The 25,748-nt window shown below is 38.1% G+C and overlaps 3 protein-coding genes across 5 annotated transcripts; all 3 read right to left on the bottom strand.

Annotated features, from left to right (window-relative positions):
• Nucleotides 1-15,731: 15,731 nt before the first annotated feature.
• LOC107604742 (DNA polymerase epsilon catalytic subunit A) lies at nucleotides 15,732-17,168 on the bottom strand. Its single transcript, XM_088489521.1, has 5 exons — nucleotides 17,031-17,168; nucleotides 16,864-16,930; nucleotides 16,557-16,658; nucleotides 16,234-16,404; nucleotides 15,732-16,134 (listed from the first exon to the last, which is right to left on the bottom strand). Exons 2-5 carry the CDS (start codon nucleotides 16,870-16,872, stop codon nucleotides 15,889-15,891), a joined length of 528 nt encoding a protein of 175 aa, XP_088345647.1. The 5' UTR covers nucleotides 16,873-16,930; nucleotides 17,031-17,168; the 3' UTR covers nucleotides 15,732-15,888.
• Nucleotides 16,752-18,553, bottom strand: LOC148562429 (uncharacterized). The gene is made up of 4 exons (XM_088489522.1): nucleotides 18,244-18,553; nucleotides 17,892-18,156; nucleotides 17,768-17,816; nucleotides 16,752-17,498 (listed from the first exon to the last, which is right to left on the bottom strand). The coding sequence occupies exons 2-4, from the start codon at nucleotides 18,135-18,137 to the stop codon at nucleotides 17,347-17,349; spliced, it is 447 nt and encodes a 148-aa protein (XP_088345648.1). The 5' UTR covers nucleotides 18,138-18,156; nucleotides 18,244-18,553; the 3' UTR covers nucleotides 16,752-17,346.
• Nucleotides 18,554-19,446: 893 nt separating this feature from the next.
• LOC107604740 (Pentatricopeptide repeat (PPR) superfamily protein) lies at nucleotides 19,447-23,112 on the bottom strand. Of its 3 annotated transcripts, none has more exons than XM_021104655.2 (3): nucleotides 20,448-23,097; nucleotides 20,102-20,206; nucleotides 19,447-19,564 (listed from the first exon to the last, which is right to left on the bottom strand). In XM_021104655.2, the coding sequence occupies exons 1-2, from the start codon at nucleotides 22,558-22,560 to the stop codon at nucleotides 20,175-20,177; spliced, it is 2,145 nt and encodes a 714-aa protein (XP_020960314.1). In that variant the 5' UTR covers nucleotides 22,561-23,097; the 3' UTR covers nucleotides 19,447-19,564; nucleotides 20,102-20,174. The 3 variants fall into 3 exon arrangements, with proteins under 3 accessions (XP_020960314.1, XP_020960316.1, XP_020960315.1); XM_021104657.2 differs by having other exon boundaries at nucleotides 19,530-19,564; nucleotides 20,431-23,112; XM_021104656.2 differs by lacking the exon at nucleotides 19,447-19,564 and having other exon boundaries at nucleotides 20,396-23,097.
• Between the last annotated feature and the right edge of the window lie 2,636 nt (nucleotides 23,113-25,748).

Raw genomic sequence — 25,748 nt, 5'->3', positions numbered from 1 at the left:
ATCTGAAGATCCTTTTCAGTTCTTAACTGAATTCTTGCAGATCTGTGATACTGTTAAGACCAACGGGGTTGATCCCGAGGTCTACAGGCTTATGCTTTTCCCATTTGCTGTAAGAGACAGAGCTAGAGTATGGTTGGATTCTCAACCTAAAGATAGCCTGAACTCTTGGGATAAGCTAGTCACGGCTTTCTTAGCCAAGTTCTTTCCTCCTCAAAAGCTTAGTAAGCTTAGAGTGGATGTTCAAACCTTCAGACAGAAAGAAGGTGAATCTCTCTATGAAGCTTGGGAGAGATATAAGCAACTGACCAAAAAGTGTCCTTCTGACATGCTTTCAGAATGGACCATCCTGGATATATTCTATGATGGTCTGTCTGAATTAGCTAAGATGTCGTTGGATACTTCTGCAGGTGGATCCATTCACCTAAAGAAAACGCCTGCAGAAGCTCAAGAACTCATTGACATGGTTGCTAATAACCAGTTCATGTACACTTCTGAGAGGAATCCTGTAAGTAATGGGATGCCTCAAAGGAAGGGAGTTCTTGAAATTGATGCTCTGAATGCCATATTGGCTCAGAATAAACTATTGACTCAGCAAGTCAATATGATTTCTCAGAGTCTGAATGGAATGCAAGCTGCATCCAACAGTACTCAAGAGGCATCTTCTGAAGAAGAAGCTTATGATCCTGAGAACCCTGCAATAGCAGAGGTAAATTATATGGGTGAACCTTATGAAAACACCTATAATCCCTCATGGAGAAATCACCCAAATTTTTCATGGAAGGATCAACAAAAGCCTCAACAAGGCTTTACTAATGGTGGAAGAAACAGGTTTAACAATAGTAAACCTTTTCCATCATCCACTCAACAACAGACAGAGAATTCTGAGCAGAATCCATCTAGCTTAGCAAATTTAGTCTCTGATCTATCTAAGGCCACTCTGAGTTTCATGAATGAAACAAGGTCCTCCATTAGAAATTTGGAGGCACAAGTGGGCCAGCTGAGTAAGAAGATCACTAAAACTCCTCCTAGTACTCTCCCAAGCAATACAGAAGAAAATCTAAAAGGAGAGTGCAAGGCCATTGAAATGACCATCATGGCCGAAACCACAAAAGAGGAGGAGGACGTGAATCCCAGTGAGGAAGACCTCCTGGGACGTCCAGTGATCAATAAAGAGTTTCCCTCTGAGGAACCAAAGGAATCTGAGGCTCAACTAGAGACCATAGAGATCCCATTGAACCTCCTTATGCCATTCATGAGCTCTGATGAGTATTCTTCTTCTGAAGAGGATGAAGATGTTACTAAAGAGTAAGTTGCCAAGTACCTTGGTGCAATCATGAAGCTGAATGCCAAATTATTTGATAATGAGACTTGGGAAGATGAACCTCCCTTGCTCACCAATGAACTGAGTGATCTGGATCAACTGAAATTGCCTCAGAAGAAACAGGATCCTAGAAAGTTCTTAATACCTTGTACCATAGGCACCATGGCCTTTGAGAAAGCTCTATGTGACCTTAGGTCTGGGATAAACCTCATGCCACTCTCTGTAATGGAGAAACTGGGAATCTTTGAGGTGCAAGATGCCAGAATCTCACTAGAGATGGCAGATAATTCAAGAAAGCAGGCTTATAGACTAGTAGAGGACATGTTAGTAAAGGTTGAAGACCTTTACATCCCTGCTGATTTCATAATCCTAGACACTAGAAAGGATGAGGATGAATCTATCATCCTTGGAAGACCCTTCCTAGCCACAGCAAGAGCTGTGATTGATGTGGACAGAGGAGAATTGATCCTTCAACTGAATGAGGATAACCTTTTATTTAAAACTCAAGGATCTCCTTCTGCACCCATGGAGAGGAAGCATGAAAAGCTTCTCTCAGTACAGAGTCAAACAAAGCCCCCACAATCAAACTCTAAGTTTGGTGTTGGAAGGACTCAGCCAAACTCTAAGTTTGGTGTTGAACTCCCATATCCAAACTCTAAGTTTGGTGTTGGGAGTCTATAAAATTGACCTGATCACCTGTGTGGCTCCATGAGAGCCCACTGTCAAGCTATTGACATTAAAGAAGCGCTTGTTGGGAGGCAACCCAATGTTATTTAATCATTTTTATTTTATTTTCTCTTTACTATTTCATGTTTTATTAGGTTGATGATCATGTGGAGTCACAAAAACTACTGAAAAATCAAAAACAGAATGAAAAATAGAATTAAAAATAGAACACCCTGGAGGAAGGGCTTACTCGCGTTTAAACGCCAGTAAGGAGCATCTGGCTGGCGTTTAACACTAGAACAGAGCATGAAACTGGCGTTAAATGCCAGAAATAACCAGCATTCTGGCGTTTAAACGCCAGGAATGTACCCCAAAGGAAAACTGGCGTTCAACGCCAGAAACATGTTACAGACTGGCGTTGAACGCCCAAAACAAGCATGGAAGTGGCGTTTAACACCAGAAACATGCTGCAATCTGGCGTTAAACGCCAGGATTGCCTACAGAGGGCGTTTACACGCCTAATTGGAGCAGGGATGATTAAGTTCTTGGCCCCACTGGATCTGTGGACCCCACAGGATCCCCACCTACTTCTTCTCTCCTCTTCATACCTTTTTATAACTCTCTTCCCCGAATACCCCTCACCAATCAACTCAATCACTCTTTCCCATCACCTCTTTACCACTCACATCCATCCTCTCTTCCCCAAAAACCCCACCTACCTTTAAATTCAAAATCATTTCCCTCCCAAACCCAACCCTAAATGGCCGAACCCTAACCCCTCCCCACTCCGATATAAACCCATCATTCTTTCTTCATTTTCGCACAATACAACCCTCTCTTCACCCCTTGGCCGAAACCCACTCTCTCTCCCTCTCCTCCCTTTCTCTTCTTCTTCTACTTCTTTCTTTCTTCTTTTGCTCGAGGACGAGCAAACATTTTAAGTTTGGTGTGGTAAAAAGCATTGCTTTTTGTTTTTCCATAACCATTTATGGCACCAAAGGCCAGAGAAACCTCTAGAAAGAGGAAAGGGAAGGCAATTGCTTCCACCTCTGAGTCATGGGAGATGGAGAGATTCATCTCTAAGGTCCATCAAGACCACTTCTATGAAGTTGTGGCCAAGAAGAAAGTGATCCCTGAGGTTCCTTTCAAACTAAAAAAGAATGAGTATCCGGAGATCCGACTTGAGATCCAAAGAAGAGGTTGGGAAGTCCTCACCAACCCCATTCAACAAGTCGGGATCTTAATGGTTCAAGAGTTCTATGCAAATGCATGGGTCACTAGAAACCATGATCAAAGTGTGAACCCGAACCCAAAGCATTGGCTCACCATGGTTCGGGGGAAATACTTAGATTTCAGTCCGGAAAATGTAAGGTTGGCGTTCAACCTACCAATGATGGAAGAGAATGCACGCCCCTACACTAGAAGAGTCAACTTTGATCAAAGGTTGGACCAAGTCCTCATGGACATATGTGTGGAAGGAACTCAATGGAAAATTGACTCAAAAGGTAAGCCGGTTCAACTAAGAAGGCTTGACCTCAAACCAGTAGCTAGAGGATGGTTGGAGTTCATTCAATGCTCAATCATTCCTACTTGCAACCGGTCTGAAGTTACTATAAACCGGGCCATCATGATCCATAGCATCATGATTGGGGAGGAAGTGGAAGTTCATGAGATTATACCTCAAGAACTCTACAAGGTGGCTGACAAGTCCTCTAATTTGGCAAGATTAGCCTTTCATCATCTCATTTGCCACCTCTGTAATTCAGCTGGAATTGACATAGAGGAAAACATCCTCATTGAAGAGGATAAGCCCATCACTAAGAAAAGGATGGAGCAAACAAGAGAGCATGGACCTCAACATGAGCATGAGGAAATTCCTCACCATGAAATTCCTGAGATGCCTCAAGGGATGCACTTTCCTCCACAAAACTATTGGAAACAAATCAACACTTTCCTAGGTGAATTAAGTTCCAACATGGGACAACTAAGGATGGAGCACCAAGAGCATTCCATCATCCTCCATGAAATTAGAGAGGATCAAAGAGCTATGAGGGAGGAACAACAAAGACAAGGAAGAGACATAGAGGAGCTCAAAAGCACCATTGGTTCTTCAAGAAGAGGAAGACGCCACCCTCACTAAGGTGGACTCATTCTTTAATCTCATTGTCTATTTATTTTTACTGTTTTTCGTTTATTATGCTTTATGTTTGTGTCTTCATGATCATTAGTATTTAATTGTTTATGCCTTAAAGTTATGAATGTCCTATGAATCCATCACCTCTCTTAAATAAAAAATGTTTTAATTACAAAAGAACAAGAAGTACATGGTTTCGAATTCATCCTTGAAACTAGTTTAATTATTTTGACGTGGTGACAATACTTTTTGTTTTCTGAATGAATGCTTGAACAGTGCATATGTCTTTTGAATTTGATGTTTAAGAATGTTAAATATGTTGGCTCTTGAAAGAATGATGACAAGGAGACATGTTATTTGATAATCTGAAAAATCATAAAAATAATTCTTGAAGTAAGAAAAAGCAGTGAATACAAAGCTTGCAGAAAAAAAAATAGCGAAAAAAAAAAGAGAAAAAGCAAGCAGAAAAAGCCAAAAGCTCTTAAAACCAAAAGGCAAGAGCAAAAAGCCAATAGCCCTTAAAATCAAAAGGCAAGGGTAATAAAAAGGATCCCAAGGCTTTGAGCATCAGTGGATAGGAGGGCCTAAAGGAATAAAATCCTGGCCTAAGTGGCTAAACCAAGTTGTCCCTAACCATGTGCTTGTGGCGTGAAGGTGTCAAGTGAAAACTTGAGACTGAGCGGTTAAAGTCAAGGTCCAAAGCAAAAGAAGAGTGTGCTTAAGAACCCTGGACACCTCTAATTGGGGACTTTAGCAAAGCTGAGTCACAATCTGAAAATGTTCACCCAGTTATGTGTCTGTGGCATTTATGTATCCGGTGGTAATACTGGAAAACAAAGTGCTTAGGGTCACGGCCAAGACTCATAAAGTAGCTGTGTTCAAGAATCAACATAATGAACTAGGAGAATCAATAACACTTTCTGAACTCTGAGTTCCTATAGATGCCAATCATTCTGAACTTCAATGGATAGAGTAAGATGCTAAAACTATTCAAGAGGCAAAAAGCTACAAGTCCCGCTCATCTGATTGGAGATATATTTCATTGATATTTTGGAATTTATAGTATATTCTCTTCTTTTTATCCTATTTGATTTTCAGTTGCTTTGGGATAAGCAATAATTTAAGTTTGGTGTTGTGATGAGCAGATAATTTATACGCTTTTTGGCATTGTTTTTACATAATTTTCAGTATGATTTAGTTAGTTTTTAGTATATTTTTATTAGTTTTTAACTAAAATTCACATTTTTGGACTTTACTATGAGTTTGTATGTTTTTCTGTGATTTCAGGTATTTTCTGGCTGAAATTGAGGGACCTGAGCAAAAATCAGATTCAGAGGTTGAAGAAGGACAGCAGATGCTGTTGGATTCTGACCTCCCTGCACTCAAAGTAGATTTTCTGGAGCTACAGAACTCCAAATGGCGCGCTTTCAATTGCGTTGGAAAGTAGACATCCAGGGCTTTCCAGCAATATATAATAGTCCATACTTTGCCCGCGTTTAGATGACGCAAACTGGCGTTGAACGCCAGTTCCATGTTGCAGTCTGGCGTTCAGCGCCAGAAACAAGTTGCAAAGTGGAGTTCAACGCCAGAAACACGTTACAAACTGGCGTTCAACTCCAAGAATGACTCTCCACGTGTAAACTTCAAGCTCAGTCTAAGCACACACCAAGTGGGCCCCGGAAGTAGATTTCTGCATCATTTACTCATTTCTGTAAAACCTAGTAACTAGTTTAGTATAAATAGGACTTTTTACTATTGTATTTACATCTCTAGTTTCATCTTTAGATCACGTTTGGGGGCTGGCCTCTCGGCCATGCCTGGACCTTATCACTTATGTATTTCCAACGGTAGAGTTTCTACACACCATAGATTAAGGTGTGGAGCTCTACTGTTCCACAAAGATTAATGCAAAGTACTACTGTTTTTCTATTCAATTCAACTTATTCCGCTTCTAAGATATTCATTCGCACTTCACTATGATGGATGTGATGATCGTGACAGTCATCATCATTCTCAACTTATGAACGCGTGTCTGACAACCACTTCCGTTCTACCTTAGATTGAATGGATATCTCTTGGATATCTAATACAGGGGACCGAGTCCGAGTTATTAGTGTCTTCGTGGTATAAGTTAGAACCCATGGATGGCCATTCCTGAGATCCGAAAAGTCTAAACCTTGTCTGTGGTATTCCGAGTAGGATCTGGGAAGGGATGGCTGTGACGAGCTTCAAACTCGCGAGTGCTGGGCGTAGTGACAGACGCAAAAGGATAGTAAATCCTATCCCAGTATGATCGAGAACCGACAGATGATTAGCCATGCAGTGACAGCGCATTGGACCATTTTCATAGGAGGATGGGATGTAGCCATTGACAACGGTGATGCTCTACATAAAGCTTGCCATGGAAAGGAGTAGGATTGATTGGATGAAGACAGCAGGAAAGCAGAGATCAGAGGAACGAAAGCATCTCTATACGCTTATCTGAAATTCTCACCAATGAATTACATAAGTACCACTATCCTATTCTATATTTTATTTATTTTCATCAACTATAATTTCTTAAAACAATTTAATCCGCCTGACTGAGATTTACAAGGTGACCATAGCTTGCTTCAAGCCAACAATCTCTGTGGGATCGACCCTTACTCAAGTAAGGTTTATTACTTGGACGACCCAGTGCACTTGCTGGTTAGTTGTACGAAGTTGTGAAATAGATATAAGATCATGAACGTGCGTATTGAGTTTTTAGCGTCGTTACCAAGGAATGGAATGATCACGATTTCGCACACCAGGGACTCAGTCCTCCTTTACAAATCTCGACTAAGGCTCATGCCAGGCAAGTTGAGATCGAGATGGGAAGGTCCATACAGAGTAGAGAAGGCCGAACCGTACGGAGTTTATCACCTTAGCCATCCTTCGAGCTCTGAACTTATCAAAGTTAATGGACATCGCTTAAAGCTGTACCATGGCAAGAAGCGAAAGAAAGACAAGGAACTCAAGATCTTCTGCTTGGAAGACCCCCACATAGCCGAAGACTGAGCTAGTGGACCATCCAACTTACGGACGTTAAAGCAAAGTGCTAGGTGGGAGACAACCCACCATGGTATGATCGTTCTTTTCTTTATTTTTAGTTTCCTTATTCAATAACTCTTCTCTTTATTAGTATATTTCGTGCATCTGCATTCACATACTTTGGCTTTTGAAAAAAAAAAATTTTTCCACGCGACGCGACCGCCTCAGTGACGCGTCCGCGTCGCTAGGAGCTGGGAGAAAAAATAAAAACGAATAGAGAGTCACGCGAGAGCGTGGCTGGAGGCGTGCCAATGGCACAAATCATCCCACGCGATCGCGTCGCTGACGCGATCGCGTCATATGGGAATAATGGCCTCCCACGCGACCGCGTGCCCCACGCAGCCACATGACAAGGATTTCGGCGTAATAATGGTGCATAGCTGAAAGTTGTGCTAGAGTGGTGCTGGACTGGCGCCGGACGCGCAGTCTACCTCACGTGACCACATGCCCCACGCGGCCGCGTCGTATCCCAAAAATAGCCCACTCACGCGATCGCATGCCCCATGCAATCGCGTCACCCAAAATTTGGTATTTAATGATTCTGAACAGAGAGTTGTGCAAGTGCGAGGCGAGCCTCGCGCCGATGGCACAAACTGGGTCACGCGACCGCGTGACCGACGCGACGGCGTCAATCACCTTAAGCGCAAGTCACGCGACCGCGTGCCCCACGCGATCGCGTCGCTTGCAGCGCACAATTTTCCTAATTTTGCCAAATATCATATCTTTTTTCTCCCCAAATCCTATTTTCTCTTTTCCCCCTTATTTCTTCTTCCTACCTTCCTCCTTCTTCCTCCTTTCTCACTTTTTACTTTCTCTCACCCCATTAACAAGGTTTTCTTTCTCTTCTTCCCTCCTCACTTTTCTATTATTCTTCTTATTTTTACATGTTATCTTCTTTTCTTTTCTTTTTACCTTCATTGTTCTTATTTGCTTTTTCTTTCTTTTTCCTTTTTACTTGGTGTTATCAATTTATATGAGTCATTATTTGTAATTATATGCTTGTGGATTGTTATAAATTTGTTTGACAATTATATATTATTTTAAGGGATTACTTGCATGCTCATATTCTTATTTTCAAGAACTTATTCTACATGCATGCTATGTGTTTGTGAAAAAGCCCATATGGAATTATGAACTTCTCTACATTATTCTACTCTAATATTCAATGCTTGCTTTTCACAAAATCCTTTCACTATTTTATTAATTGAATTTAATTGTCAATCCAAACGTGATAATTTGTTACGAATGATAACATATTTCAATTGGACATTGAATGCTTGATTTATGCTACTCATGCCTTTGCCTGCATGCCAATAAACCTCTTGCATTCCATTGTACCACCTGCACTTGCTATATTTTCATTGATGAGCTTTTCACATGTAATCCGGACCATGTGTTAACGCCATTCGTCTTTATTGTGCATTGATTATCACTTACACCACCCTCTTCCTTGCTCTATCCCTTTAAATTTAATTTACTTTCTTTTTCCTTTTTCAGGATGGCCACCAAGAAAGGAAAGGAGAAAGCTACTCCCAAACAACCAACAAGAAGAGGAACAAAAAGAGAATTAGTGGCAGAACCGTCTTCCACTGCAGTCAAGCCCTCAACAAAGAAGATTAAGAGGATAATAAAGGTTGATGATAAAGAAAGAGCCTTTCCAGCAAAGGACACTGCGCGATTCTCCAATCGCTACTGTGAGCAGATGTTCCCCATTCTGGCAGAAAGGAATTACAACAACGAATACCTTCTTCTCCTCCCGCCCAATATTGCTACCTTTGTTGAGCCGCGAATTGCCCAAAGACAATGGGATTTCCTACAGAGACAGCCAAGGTAGGTCAATCTTTCTTGGGTAGTCGAGTTCTACTCCAACTTCCACCTGCCAACTCTGCAGTCTGTCTCTGTTCGTCAGAAGCAAGTCCCCATTACAGAAGAGGCCATTCAAAGAGCTCTAAGTCTTTCCCCTATTCCAGAAGGATTGGACGCCTTTCAAGAAGCCGCACTCAAGCGTCAGATGTACCAATTTGACTGGGACGCTGTTCTCAGAGTTATCGCACTACCTGGCAGCCGATGGATCTACGGATACCATCGTACCCACCCTAAGGGTATATTGGCTTCAGCACTTACCTTGGAGGCTTGCGTATGGGCACAGATCATGTCCCATTACGTCTTTCCGAGCACTCACGAGTCTTCTTTCACTGCGGACATGGCCGTTCTACTATGGTGCATCCTTACAGACCAGCCTCTGAATCTACCAAGACATATCCGGAATGCCATGGGACACGTACAAATTGCGGGCAACTTACCTTTTCCAGCCTTGGTCTCAGATCTTGTCTCAGCAGCCGGAGTCTCCTACAGAGCTGGAGACACCAAAGTCATGCTCCCACGGGATGATCAGTATGTCCCTAATGGGAAATACCTCAGACTTTCAGCAGCCACTACAAGCCTTCCCACTGCCCCAGTTGAAGATATTCATTCTTCAACACCACAAGCACCTACAACTGATGAACTGCTCCAGCAGATAATCAAAAGGTTGGATCGGCAAGAACAAAAAGCGAAGTTAAGAGAGCACCGTAACGAGCGCCGATTCAAACACCTCAAGGAGCTACTCAAGGGACGCTTCAAGGACTCAGACACCCCGGACTCCACTTCCTTTACCAGCACAGGGAGCCATGATGGTCCCAACTGTGGAGATACTGCTACCAGCCCACCCCTGTTCCTGACAGATGGCACCGAGGACGGTGTAATGCCTTAAGTGTGGGGAGGTCGGTCAGTACTTAACTTCCGGAGGCAATTTCTCTCCCCTAGCACCAATAAATTAGGATATTTAGTTAGATTTTTCTTTTATAGAATAGGATAAATTGCATAGTAATAGGTTAGTTGCATGCATGTTCTGCTTGATTGAAAAGACAATAAGTTTCTTCTAAGACTCTATCTTTGGAACAAAATTTCACTAATTTTAATTAAAAAAAATTTAGGTTAAAATTGCTTGAAGTTGTAATTGGAACATGATTTTTGAGCTAAAAGAACACACAACCTGTGATATTTGAGCCTTTATGAATGGTTACATTATTTAACCATAATTATTTTATTCTTGTGTGTTTACTTCTCTATGATTGTAATCTATATTTTGTTTCATCTTATATTTCCAATGTTTATTATATTTATATGCTTGCATATGATTGAGGCCATTATTTGTTTAGCTTACTTATCCAAATTAAGCCTACCCTTTTAATTACCTTTGTTAACCACTTTGAGCCTTTAAATCCCATTTGTTCTATATTTTACCACATTACTAGCCTTAAGCAGAAAAACAATTATACATCCCAATTTGAATCTTTGGTTAGCTTAAGATAGAAGTGTGTATTTTATTTAAGTATGGAAAATTGTGGGAACAAAAGAATAATAAGGGAATGAGGATAATATACTGGGAATTTGGATACCTATTCATGTGAAACTATAAGAATCAAAAATCTATGTGCATTGATGAGCTATGTTTATTCTTATGTTTCTATGTTTAAAAAAAATCCAAAAATATCTAATAAATAAAAAAGGGGACAAAATTACCCCAATTTAAGAATTCAAAAGTCAATGCATATATGATAAAAAAAAATTAAAATAAGAGTTGAAACATGAGTATGGAAAGTGAAAGGAAATTTCTGGGTAGCTAGGTGTGAATTCTAAAGTTATATAGAGTATGTATATAGGTTATGTTAAAGTTTGGGTTAATTAAAGATTCAAATTATAAACTTACTTAGCCATATATGCATCCTTACCCTTACCTTGGCCCCGTTACAACCTTGAAAAGACCTCATGATGTTTGCATTGGTATGTTAAATGTTGTTGATTGGTTAGGAGAAGAACAAAAATTAGAAAGCATGATTAGAGAATGATAGAGTGATTACCCTATACACTAGAGAGACTAGAGTGTACATACACCATCAGTGAGGGTTCCATGCTTGAATTTCTATGTTCCCTGCTTTCATGAGCTATCTTCTTGCATTTTTACCTGCTCTTACTTTATGAGAATTGAATTAGTGGAGTTTGAATTATAATTGTTTTGAGGAACTTATTTACTATTGATCAAGTGGACAAGAATCATGTAGTTGCATTCATATATATAGTTGGCATTGCATTGCATTTCATAGGTTTTACATGTTCTTACTCATTTATTTTATCTCCTTCAATTAAGCATGAGGACATGCTAATGTTTAAGTGTGGGGAGGTTGATAAACCACTATTTCATGGTTTATATTGTGTTTTATTTGTGTGGTTTTATCATGATCTTTGCCCACTTATTCATTAAATAAGCATGCATTTATATTTCCTTCCTAAAGATGTTTTATGGTTGAAAACTTGCTTCCTAGAGACTTTTAATTATGTATTTTATTTCTCCCTTATTCCATTCGATGCCGTAATCTGTGTGTTAAGTGTTTCAGGCTTTATAGGGCATGAATGAGTTGGAGATTGGAAGAGAAGCCTGCAAAAATGGAAGGAACACAAGAAATTGAGGAGATGACCAGCGAGAAGCGACGTGGTCGCATGGATGACGCGATCGCGCGGAAGAGAGCAATTTGCAGCGACGCGGCCGCATGGACGACGCGTCCGCGTGGCAAAGCAGAAACGCGAATGACGCGTCCACATGAGCGACGCGATCGCGTGACGTGCGCGATCTGCATAATCTGCAGAATTCGCTGGGGGCGATTTTGGGCCCTATTTTGACCCAGTTTTCGGCCCAGAACAGCAGACTAGAGCCAGAGAACATGCAAAAACCAAAAAAAACGACATTCATTCCGCATAGTTTTAGTTTTTAGATCTAGTTTTACTCCTCCTCTAGATTTTCTCTCTACACATTCATAGTTTTTAGGATAGGTTATTTTCATTGTTTTGTATTGGGATATTGAGAAGAGTTATTTGCCTCATCAAGACTTCGACATTCTAGTTCGTTCTCTTCACTTGTCTCTTACTCTTCCATATTCCTTAATTTTATTTGATTTTACGATTGGATTATTTTAGCTTTTATTAATATAAGAATTACTTTTGCTTTCAATTAATCTTTTCATCATTACTTATCATGTCTTTCTTTAATTCCTACGTTGATGTTATGAATTTTGCATTTACAATGAGTGAGTAGTTCCCTAACTTGATGGGGAGTTGATTGAAAGGAACCCTTGAGCGGAATGTTCAAGAGAAGGGTTGTAATTGAGTTTATTGTTGGCTTGCTCTCTAGTTCCTAACACCAATCCTCCCAAGAGTGGATTGAAAATTGTGGATAGAACAGCATTCCAACTTGTTTGACTTCCCCTTACTTAGTAAAGGATAACTAAACGTAATAATTCTCAATTGTCAATTAATCTTGAAAGTATTCCATCAAGAATAGGGCTTCCATGTAATCAACTCCCAATCAAGGTTTTTATTTAAATTTATATAAATTCTCCAATTTAATTTTCTTTCATTCAATCAAACATTTTTTGAAAACATTCTGATTAATAAAATAGCACCCTTTCCTGCAACTCGTTGGGAGACGACCTAGGACTCATACTCCCAGTATTTTAATTTTATTTTCTGTGACACCCTTATAAATTGATAAGGCAGATTTTTGACGAGTTAAGAACTATACTTGCAACGTATATATTTTAACAATTTTTAATTCGCTAATTTCTACCAGCATCAAGATGCCATCTTTGCCATCCTTCCCGTTAGGAACCGAGCCTTCAGCGAACTGGTCTTGTCTTCCTCCACCTCCACCTCCACTTCTTCTCGAGCTAGATGATACCCCATTAGATGCTATGGGACAAAATGCTCCCTTTCTTCGTTCACCCGCTTCACCCACTTCACCCTTTATGTGCATTCAAAGGATTATGGCTCAAGAATTTGAAAGATTGGGGTAGGGGAGAAACGGCGTCGTTTTGGAGCGTGGGGACTAATACGTCCTCTTTTCAGAAGCTAGGGACCACGTGTCATCCTTTAACGGCCAGCTCAGCGCCACGGGAGCCACATCAGCGTTTTCCATCGGGATTAATGGCGTGACTTTAACGGAGGGGTAAATTTGTCCACGTTTTGGAGGAGTCACGGACCTATTTGTCCTTTTCTCTAAATATTTTTGACATTTTTCTAAAAATACTAGATCTTTAAAAGTATAACCAAAAATATTTTTCTCCAAAAAAGGATATTATTCAATCCTGTTGAAAGAGAGAGATGGAGAGAAGATTTTTTGTATTGTGTATGTTTAGAACGACAACCAAGGATATACTTTTTAGTGTAATACTCAGAAATAGCTCTTGTTTGATATAATATTTGAGATTTTATATTTAATCCAACAGCATGTATGATCGCGGTCATAAGGCTGGCCACACTGTGGCACCGCACAACACCACTCCTGAGTCAATAAAGCCGAGTCAAGGCATAGGTCCAGGTCTCTGCAGTCATTACAATATGTGAATAAGGAAGGCATCGATATTTCTTCGTAAAGGGAAAAAAAGAGTATTTGCCCATTTTGGTCCTCAAAGAATTTTGGACCAGACACTTTAGTTCTTAACTAAAATTAATTACTCGATTGGTCCCTAACAATTAACTCTGTTAGTCACTTAGGTTCTTTGTTTTGTCAACTCTAACGGAAGACAAAATAGTCCCTGAAAACTCTAACAGGGGACAAAATGGTCCCTGACCTCATCTGTTCGAAAAGGACACTGTTCTCCCCCAATTTCCATCATATCTCGCATAACACTAACAGTCTACCACTATAACTTCAAGCTACACAATGCACACTCTGCAACTTCAATGCTTACAAGAAGAAAAGTCCTCAACTTATTCTTAACCAATTCATACTCAGAAAACTAATGACTATGTCTCTCAAGTACTTGTCGTCTTCAATGGATCCCATGAATCTAGACAGCAAGTCTAATTTGTTAAGACCCGTTGTCTTCGCCACCGTCTTAGCCCTCCTCTGCCCTATCATCTCCATGACCACATTGTCCACCACTCCGATCGCTTCTTTCAGCTTCTTCTCTGAACTAATATTCAGTAATTGCTTCAGTTTTCATATGAGCGGCAACGGCAACATTGCTCGTTGTACTGATAGCTTGGATGCAAGGTCGAAACTGTTTGCCAACTTGGACTCTGAAAAAGAAGGAATAAAGCACTCAGGGTTCATTCTAAATGAGAATTTACATATGATGTCGAAAGAGAATCTTCTCATGATGTCCCAATGTCCAACAATCTATATTGCTTGCCGGAGAGTGGAGAAAGGCGTGCCCTTGGGGTAGGTGTGAAACTTGGTCTTGAGGATGTGGTGGATGTTGTCAGGGGTTGGAGGTGATGCTGTTATCGAGGACGTGGAGGAGGATGCTTCTGATGGGTGAAGTGCAGAGGAGGTGGGTATACCAGCCATAGAGATATAGGAAGTGTGTGACCCATGACATATTGAGGTAGGTGCAACACGCGTGATAGTTACACCATGGCTTGATCTTAGAGCTTAATAGGAGGAAGGAAAAGATGGAAAAGAAGATTGTGAAGATGAAGAAGGAAAGTATGAATGTTAGGGTTATGCAAGATGTGATGAAAATTGGGGGAGAACAATGTCGTTTTCGAACAAAGGGGTCAGGGATCATTTTGTCCCCTGTTAGAATTGTCAGGGATCATTTTATCCTCTGTTAGAGTTGTCAGGGACTATTTTGTCTTCCGTTAGAGTTGACGAAACCAAAGACCTAAGTGACTGGCGAAATTAATTGTTAAGGACCAATCAAGTAATTAATTTTAGTTGGAAACTAAAGTGTCTAGTCTGAAATTCTGAGGACCCAAATGACTTTTAACTTCTTCAATTCCTCTCTTTGCATTAAACCCTTGTTAAGCAAAGGAATTTACACAACCCACCAACTTATTCCAAAAAATGGATCTTCTCAAGATAAATTTTCACATGACCTTGTAGTGTGAAATCTATTTATCTTTTTATGCCACGTCCTACCTTTTAAATCAATAGTGAAAGTATATGGAACCCCGTAAAACTTTATATAAAATAAAAGGAAAAGTAAGATATGAATGGTGACCAAATTATATGATGATTTTCATTTGACAAATTTAATAATTTGGAGCTTGGACACTAATTAATACTTCATTCATTCCCCTTTTTTAATCACTTTGCATTAAGAAACTTAGAATCACTAATGAAGAGATAAAATAGTAGAATATTTTCAATACTTATATAAATTACAAGCATAATGATACTTCAACAATAAATAATGCAAAGAAAAACGAGTGACAAATAATAAGGAGCTGAGGGAATAATATGGAGCCACAAAACCCCAAGAGATAGAAATGTATTGATATTCTGAAAACTTGCCGGAAAAACATTGTATTGTTGCGTAATAGAAATCTATGTATTTTTTTGACTTTTCAGTTTCTTTTAGTAATTAGTAATGACAGGGTGACTAAATGATTCATTTTTGTTTACTCAATTTAGTATTTGAGACTTATCACCTCATTATCTTGTTACCCTCACTTCATCCTACTGTGATTATTCGTAAGTAAATACACATGAAATGATTTATGCAAATATTTCTTATTTAATTTGTCTTCTTTTACCTGCAAATGACATTGGATAGGATGAAGGAATGACATAGATCACGAAACTATCAATTTGCGGACCAAGAACATACATAGAGAAAAAGATCAACAGCTCATGGAAACTCTCTCTCTCTCTCTAACAAATATAGCTCGGGAAAACAATTATTACCAACACATCATGCTGCACACTTTGGTCGAGGGCCAACACAGCACAGACATGCTTGATAAATTCCAAGGATGCATCCCCTCTATGTTGATCACCCACAATTTGAGGAAGGCCAGATGATGTACTTGGGTCATCTTCTGATTTGCTTGCCCCTTTTATGTGAAGAACAATATAACGAAGAATTCGTAAAAGATTGTCCGTGAAGTAAGAGCTGATCTGTGGAATAGAAGGCAAAATAATTTAACAACTAATATTTTGAATCAAAATATGAGGCAACTTCAGTCCCTACTCCCCAAAGCTCTGTAATTGTTTCACCTGTTCTTTGATATATACTATCATTTCTGATTCCAAAGCCTCCGCAGCTCCAATGTTAATCGATGGGGTGCAGGAGTCACCATTCAGCATTGATTCCCTGATTCCTGTTTGCTTTTGTGCATAGCTCCAAGGAATATACAAGAATTGAGAAACAATGACAATGAAATGATCCTACAGGAAGACAGAATATAACTAAACAAATTAGAGATGAAGAATCCTTCAATAAAGGCTAACCAATTAGAATTCAATAAATCAATTCTCCATAGTTGCAATGCTTTGCCTTTAGAAATTGTATATTTAAAGTAAGATTCATGGAACGCAACTTGCTTGGATTTTCTTTGGCAAGTACTCAGCAATATTCCAGCTTGATATAATGTCAACTTGAGAGATTCATCTGATTTTGCTGGTATTCCACCATAGTTATACTACAGTGGGAAAAGAACAATAACTAGGCAATGATGCTGATTTGAATTAAATAACAAAAGAGTGAAATGATTGCAAGACTGCACAACTACATACACTTCAGATAGCACAAATTTACATTATAATTCACAGGTAATAATTAGATGCATTACCAACAACCAATAGGAGGAGGACTAAACAATTAACGAAAACACATGATGACAAAACCTGATCCATGAATAGCAATGACCGCCAAAACTGAAATGGTTCCAACTCAATCCATTCAAATAAGTCTCTACAAAATCAGCTAGACATAGTAAGAGCTTGTGGACAATATTTTTGTTCGGTAAAATATTGAAGTTTTTTCACTCTTAAAGAAGTCGACAAAAATCTACCAAAAATAAATAGGTTTAAATGTGATTATCCCAACATTTTTCAGCCACCATCACAGCGTGAGAACTGGTGCTGCGCCAGCAGGAGATTTTTCCCTTGTTTGTGAAGTCGTGGCACCAGAAGTTTCTTTTTGTTCGTGCAGCCATGATGCCATGGTGCTAGAACCAGCACCTTTATTCCATGTTTTTTGAAGTTTGGATGCGTAACGCCACGAACGTTGGCTGATTATTGGCCAGAGAAAGTTCTCTCCCTAACAGGACTGGGAAGAAAAATAGTTAACTTATGGCTTTTACAAGACAGACCTAGACTGTATAATTCTTAACAAACTGTCACAGTAAGCTTTGGCTGCAGCAAGATCATATTTCCGTGTCTATAATAATCTTTGAGAAGTTTGCAAATACAATTGTTGCACCTAACTTGCAGAACTCTGCCAACAACAGTGCAAAGACTTTTTGCATGACCTATAATACCTATGCAATAAAAAGACATGAGAATAAAGAAAAAATTGGTAAGAAATTTAAACTGAAATATTCAAGCCACAATGAAATGAACTGACAAAAGGCCAACAAGCATAAAACCAAAAATAATGGAAAACCTATTTTAAAGGTGGGAAAAAGTTGTAACATCTCGGGTTATCCAATTCAATAAACCTTCTTATTTGCCCTATCAAGTTGGCTAGTACATTTTGGAAAGATTAAAAATTTTAAGATAAAGAGGAAAAGAAGATGAATGTTGTTACCTTGTGAAGTAGCTGGTGAAGAGCTGGATCGTGAAGTTTTGACTGAGGGCTGCAATATAGGAAGGAATTTAGTAGTTATACGTGTAAAAAAGAGGAGTAGGAGGCAAGTAAACACAGTAAAAACCTGCAAAGCCATCAATACAGATGTTGCAATATTGCGTCCGCATATGTGTTTTGAGATGTAACTGCATCTGCATGGCACCGCTGAATCAATTGTTTCAGGACTCCAAAGGCATGTGCACGAGGCAGCCTCATCAAAGCCACTCTGATCAATAGTGGGATTAGCTCCGGAATTGAATTCATTATCAATTCCTAATAAAGCGCCTCCTTCCATTTCATTAACTTGGTTGCTTTTTAAAAGGGCAGGCATCCACAGCTAGGTGGTGTATCTGTAACATAAATAAAAATATTTATAAATGTCACCAAGTTATATGTACTTCAATCAATTAGTGAACATAACTCTCTTAATATCAAACCTTTAACTCCACAGTAACTTCTCTGGCTCCAGAATATGTAAGAACAGGTTGGTGGACCTATATCCAGATAGCACAGCATTAGCGTGGAGAAACTATTGTACAATCTTTCCCAGCAAACCTTTTAAGTAACCACAATTGAAATCTGATCATTATGTCAAGGAGAGTGGTTGCTTGATTCATTGTTATGTTTTTTTCAAAACTTGCAGATGCTTCCCCGACAATACAGTAGGTTTAGCAAATTAAAATGAATACAACTGGTTATTATATCATAAATAGCAGTTACTTCATCCTCCCCCCACCTCCCCTCACCCTGCAAAAATTAAAAGAAAAAAAAACGTAGTAGTATAGTCATCATTCAAAGTCTCATTCTGGAATGAAAAATAGGTGTCAGAGGTTCTTGGAAACAAGTTTTTTTTCCTGAATAGTAATAATAAGGATCCCTTAGGAACGCAAGGTTGAATCTGGGAAAAAGTGAAAAGAAAAAACATTGAAGCTTTAACAAGTTAAATATCTATGGACCTACCTCATCAAGAAAACAAGTCTCTTCATCATTAATGCCGCCTATATCAGGAAGACCGCCATCCAATATCCGTAGTGCCTACATAAGTATGAATAAAAATTTCATAAGACAAATGGCGCTATGCATATACATAAACTTATGAACTTATATTAAGAAATATTTTCTGCAGATTATACACCACAAGGGCATAGTATCTATCATCAACTAAATACTGCAAAGGTTAACTTACTACTCAGTCAATATACAATTATCTTAACTCACCTGCGAACAGTGTCAACATAAAATGGATTTTCACGCATGCAGATTCCTGCTTCACGGAGTTCTGTAACTGGTTTGTCAAGAACACGCTTGTATGCCTGTGAATGCCATCTTGATTCAGTATGATCTCTATTATTAAACAAAGTTGTTTAAAATAACAATACCAACCTTCTGGCAGTATTTCTTTAAACGGTCTTTCAGCCTTGATTGTTGCTCTGCCTTGGGCAGGTCAAGAAAAGGTTTTGATAACCTCACATTAGCACCATCAACAAAATCTGACTCAATCTGCTTCTTTATATGATAATAGTCACTGAAAGATTTCAAATAGATATTTCAGTCAATTCTTTAATAACTTTTACAGATATGCGCAAATAAATCTGCAATATGCTAATAATAGCAAGCATTATCCAAAAAGAGAGGCACACCTTTTCTTTGCCATGAATGTTTCTCCACGCCAAACCCACTCAAGTTTGCGTAGACATGTCTTTCCAGGACGGTTGAAATCACATGCAGTGCAAACCTCATCTGAAACAATTGACGTGGCTACAAATAGGAAAGAAACATCACATAAGGCAACATCATCCATCATAAATTCAGATTTCAGAAACATAAACCCCAGTAACACAGCATAAGCAGCACAAACATTCTTAAATTTTCTTCCAAATTTTTACTTGGAAGTTGATAGAATCAAGAATATATCATTTCTAACAGAAGTGATAATCCACATGAATTCTGGCCAGAAAAAGCTAAGAAACCATTGTGACGTTGTGGTGAGATGCATGGCCACTTTTGCAGGTTCCTCCTACTATTCAATTTTCTTTTCCAAAATTCAGACAAGTAAAATTGGACAAAACATTGATATTCTAGAGTTACCAAACTTATCCATATGCATTATGCACAGAAAGTCTCACGAGTACATAAGACCTCAAAAAGACAAACATAATTATTTCATTCTGTTTTCCTCTCATAGCTTAAATTCTTCAGGTTATAGTGGATGAAGACGTACTTCTTAAGTAAAGAAACCTTGTATGAATGCATATCCAGCTACAGAGTATTATTATAATATTATGGAAGACATACCTGAAGTCGATTTGTCAAAATTATGTTTGGATACATAGCAGCTACATCTAGATGATAAATGAGGGGGCATTCTTCACGTATTGGAACATCTCGTAATTTTGAAAGCTGCATTGACAGGGAGAAATTGGTTATGATAATTTTTTTTATTGGTGTCATAAATAAATATTTTAATTGTCAGGCTTACAACATATTCAAGAAATAAACTAATTATTAGCCACCATGATGGCATGTGAATGACATAACTGGTTTTGAAAATATTAAAAGCTAAACAATTACAACTTTAGACATCATTACAGGCTAGTAAGTAGTAATTATTCCTTTGTCTTTACATCAAAAGTTTAGTCACCAGCTCCAGTTAGATTCTCAAGTTGCTGAAGGACAAGCAATCGATAGTCTTTCCTTAGATGCTTGAATAGTGCACTATGGGTGAAAGAATCAGGCTGAACATCTCTGTCAAGCATATCTTTATACAACCTCAAAGCTTCTTGCCAATGGCCTGCGTTGCAGTTTTCATTTATTAAAATAGTATATGTATACTTATTTGCAGAAATACCCTTTGCTTGCATCTCCACAAAGAATTTGTATGCCTGATCCATCTTCCTCACTCGGCAAAGTCCATTGATTAAAGCATTGTAGGTGATCACGTTTGGATACACACCCTTCTCTTGCATCTCATAGAAATACATAATAGCAAGCTCCAGCCTTCCCCTGATTGCATATGAATGAATCAACACTGTGTAAGTGACAACTGAAGGAAATATCCCTTTGCTCAACATCTCATTGAACATCACTCTAGCCTTCATAAGATGGCCAGCCATCAGGTGAGCATGGATAATGCTAGTATATGTTACATGATCTGGAACAAGTCCATCTTTGATCATTTTCTGCACTAGTTCACTTGCTTCATCCAGATTGCCCAATTTACAGAGCCCATCAACAAAGATGTTATATGTTATCAAGTCAGGGGGAAAGCCTTTGGCTAGCATTTCTTCTTGCATACCAAAAGCTTTAGATGAGTCACCAAGCTTCAGTTCACCTACTATTTGAGTTATGTATGCATAACGATCGGGCTGCAGTTCTCTACAAAGCATCTCGTCAAATAGCTCCTTAGCCATCGGCAAATCTCCCATCATACAGGATCCTCTTACAAGAATTGTAAAAGTATATACATCAGGATGAGGCCCTCGATCGATCATATAATCTTTTAGATGCCGAGCAGCATCCAAGTCCCCCACCCTGCAAAGACCATCTATAAGCGTATTATAGGTCACCACACTAGGTACAAGGCATCTGTTTCTCAACTCATCAAACATGAGAAATGCCTCCCTCATGTTTCCCAACCTACTATAACCATAAATTAGTGTGTTATACGAAACTAAGTCCGGCACCAAATCCCTATCTCCCATAACCGATAACAGCTGCCTAGCATTGCTCACTCTTCCCCACTTGCAAAGACCATACATAATGGTATTGTAGGTCACGACCGTGGGCAAAACTCCTCTACTCAACATCTCCTGCCCAACGCTTGAGGCTTGTTCAAGCAAGCCTTTCTTGTAGCACCCGCGAATCAGAGGGTTATATGTGTAAGCCGAAACCTTGAAGCCCAACCTCAACATCTCCTCAATAAGCTCCCTGGCCTGATTCAATTCCCCTTTGTCAGACAAACCATTCACCAAAATATTATAAGTGACTTCGTTGGGCGAGCAACCCCGGCGCTGCATCTCAAGCAAGAGGCCCAGCGCCTGCTCCACCTCCCCTTCCTTGCAAAAGGCACCAAGCATAGTGTTATAAGTAACAGTTGTAGGCTTAATCCCACACTCCACCATAACACTATAAACCTCCCTAGCTTTGTTGGCCATTTTCCTATCCCTAAGCATCCTAAGAACCCTATTGCAATTCTTGACATCGGGCAAGAAACCATTATGAATCATCTTGTAAAAAACCAACAAGCATTTCTCAAGCATCAGCTTCTTAGTGCAAATCCAAAGCAACAAATCAAGCAGCTTAACCAAAGAGGAAGAGGAAGAAGCAGAAGAATTACCGTGAAGTAAAACGTCCATAACAGCTTCGGTTCTAACCGTAAGCAGAAGCTTCTCCATGACCCAGTAGGCCGACGTCATCAAGCCGTTCTGAGCGAGGATCTCGAGAATAACGGCAAATGCAAGATCAGATCCCTTGAAGCCTGGTTGACGCTCCACCCAACGAAAGGACCTTAGGGCGGCGTAGGGTCGATCCCGAACGGAATAAAGTAGCCGAACCAGAAGCTCAGGTTGGGAAACGGCGGCATGAAGCTGATCGAAAACTAAAGAAGGAGGAGGGTTGTTGGAGGTGGTGTCGGGAAGGACGTCGTAAAGAAGGTCAGGGTAGGAGTCGGTGGCGGTGGAAGTGGAGGTGCACAGAGGAAAGAAGCGCATAGCGAGGGTTATGGAGGTTCTTGAGGATCTGAGAGAGAGGGTCATTTGGCACTCTTTCTTTTCTTTTTCGTTGCTGTAACTTAACTTGGCATCGTCTCATCCATTTGCTTTCTCCCCAAATATTTTATATTTTATTTTTTTATTTCACAAGTGTTGGGTTGGTGGGCCTTAGGGAGTTTGGGACGGCGCTCCATAATCCAGCGGCGGCAATGAGGCAGAGATCAGAGAGGAGCCAACGGGCGAAGTGAAGGCAGGCGCAACGACGGACGCCGCAGCGACGGCGGGCTCGTGATCATTGGGTGGATGGTTCTCAGTGCAGTAGTAGCCAATTCACGCCAGACAAGTGCCGCGCGCAGTGACCGACGGCACTGTGGAAGACCAACGTGCAGGGACCGGCGGCCAAGTGGAGATCCTTGAAGGGCGGCGGCGCGGTGGAACCTGTGGTTGGTGGAAGAAGAGGGTCTTCAAGCTGGGTTTGAGATGGGTACGGGTCTTCAATCTGACTCGGGTTCAGGTTAGGCTGTCCGGCTCAAACGATGTCCCGACAAAAAATGAAAGCAGCAAGCAATAATAATCTTCCGGAGAGCGATTGCGTGTAAGAAATACAATTAATCTACATTTTGTAGAATTATTAAATATGCATATTTTGGATATACTCAATATATATATTCGTTGTATTCAATTGTGTCTTAATAAAATATAAAAAAAAATTATTACGTTTAGATACATCTAAATATCATCATCACATGTCAATTTATCTTTTTTATTGTTAACATGTTTTTTTCAAAATACTTTTGAAAATAATATATATTATTATTTATTCATGTCAAAAAATATTTTAAATATTTTATATAATTAAAATAAAACGTTAAAAATAATTAAAAAAGTAATGCATATTTTAATATAAATAAAATATCAAAATACCATTACGATTTTTACAATAATGCTAGGGAGCCAAAAACCAACCAAATGTTTCTAAGTGAATCTAAAACCTCTACATAGATGGTGCTTATGCTAGACATTAGGATGTTTCTTTTCTTTGTAAATTGGATGGTTTTGAATCTGTTTTCTGATTTATCATGTTTTAGGCATTTGGAGAGAGAAGGAGGGTGAAGAGACAGAAGCTAATTGAATCATCTTTCGTGATTCACGTTGCAATGATATTGAACATATTTCCTCCTAATTTGAATTTGGTGAAACATTTAATAACCAATATTTTAAATCATAAATAAATAAAATTAATTACTATATTTATAATTAATTAAGTTGTTCCATTCTTAGCTGATTTGGAGTTCGTTCCATGTACTTTTCCCGATTTTTATTTAAAAATACTTTATATTTTATAGGGCAAATGGAATTTGGATGAGATATTACATGATTCAACCAAACACAAAAATAAGACATGGATCAACCAAAAGCATGTATTTATATAATTCGAATCAATGTAATTCTAACTAAAGACAATGGAATTCAAATCAATGCAGTTTGAATTATGATGGAGTATGCATGCTAGGTAGTTCAAATCATGCTTATTCGAATTACGCATGGGAAAGTTCAAATCACTCCGATTCGAATTATGCTTGAGCAGTTAGAATCACTCTGATTCGAATTATATGGTGAGTAATTCGAATTCTATAATATACTCTTCTGCCCATTTTTGATATAATTTGTAATACTTTTCTTCTATTCTTTTATTAAAAAATTAATAATTTATTAAAAAATTATTAAAAAAAATTAATAATTTAAAAATTAAAAAAATATATATTTTATTTCATGCATTAAAAAAAAGTTAACAAAATATTTAATTACAAGACTTCTTTAAAATATTAATGAGCTATCAATTCCAATTTCATATAATACTCTTTTGCCTATTTTTGATAACTCATGAATATTTTTTAATAAATTTTTTTAAATTATACTACAAAAAATATTTTATTCTATGCAAAATAATTTTTAAAAAAATGGCTTAAAAGATGTTAGGAGTACTAAAAATTTGTAATATTCTAGTGACTTAGGTAAATACATGTATGTACTTAAATTTTAAATAAAATACTCTACATAGTCAATAATAATTTAGAAATTAAAAGAAATATTTTACTCCATAAAAAACAATTAAAAAATATATTTTATTCCATACAAAATAATTGAAAAAATGGCTTAAAAGATGTTAGGAGGACCATAAAAATTTGCAATGTCCCAGTGACTTAGCTAAATACATGATAAAAATATTTTTTTTTAATTTCTAAATTATTATTAACTATGTATAGTATTTTATTTAAAATTTGAGTACATGCATGTATTTACCTAAGTCACTAGAATATTACAAACTTTTATAGTACTCCTAACTTCTTTTAAGCCATTTTTTTAAATTATTTTGCATAGAATAAAATATTTTTTGTAGTATAATTTAAATAAATTTATTAAAAAATTTTATTAAATAATATTCACGAGCTATCAAAAATGGGCAAAAGAGTATTATATGGAATTCGAATTGATAGTTCATTAATATTTTAAAGAAGTCTCGTAATTAAATATTTTGTTAGCTTTTTTTTAATGCATGAAATAAAATATATTTTTTAATTTTTTAATTATTAATTTTTTAATAAAAGAATGGTCAGAAAAATATTGCAAATTATATCAAAAATGGGTAGAAGAGTATGGTATAGAATTCGAATTGCTCACCATATAATTCGAATTAGAGTGATTCAAACTGCTCAAGCATAATTCGAATAAGAGTGATTCGAACTTTTCCATGCGTAATTCGAATTACCTAGCATGCATACTCCCTCATAATTCGAACTGCATTGATTCGAATTACCATTGTCTTTAGTTCGAATTACATTGATTTGAATTATATACATACATACTTTTGGTTGATTCATGTCTTATTTTTCTGTTTGGTTGAATTATGTAATATCTCTGGTTGAATTATGTAATATCTCATCCAAACTGGCTTAATACTGCCATTTGCTCTGTGTGTGTTTTTGAGGAGCAAAAATTTAACATAAAAATTTAATAATAATATTTATATTAAAATAAAATTTATAAATATCATTATTCTTTAAGTTTGCAATATAAGAAGCATTTAAATTAGGAATTAGAATATTATGTTGCTCACAAGCCTGAGTGCTTTAAGTCAAAGTAAATATTTGAGTCAATTAAACTATTTTTTATTTTTTAAAAAAATATTACTAAATTTTTTATAAAAAATTTGGGATGCCATGGCCCCCATT

This window comes from Arachis ipaensis, chromosome B6 (assembly GCF_059453495.1).
Source record: "Arachis ipaensis isolate K30076 ecotype BB chromosome B6, ASM5945349v1, whole genome shotgun sequence".
NCBI classification, from domain to species: Eukaryota; Viridiplantae; Streptophyta; class Magnoliopsida; order Fabales; family Fabaceae; genus Arachis; species Arachis ipaensis.
This window is presented reverse-complemented; position numbering and strand designations above follow the sequence as displayed.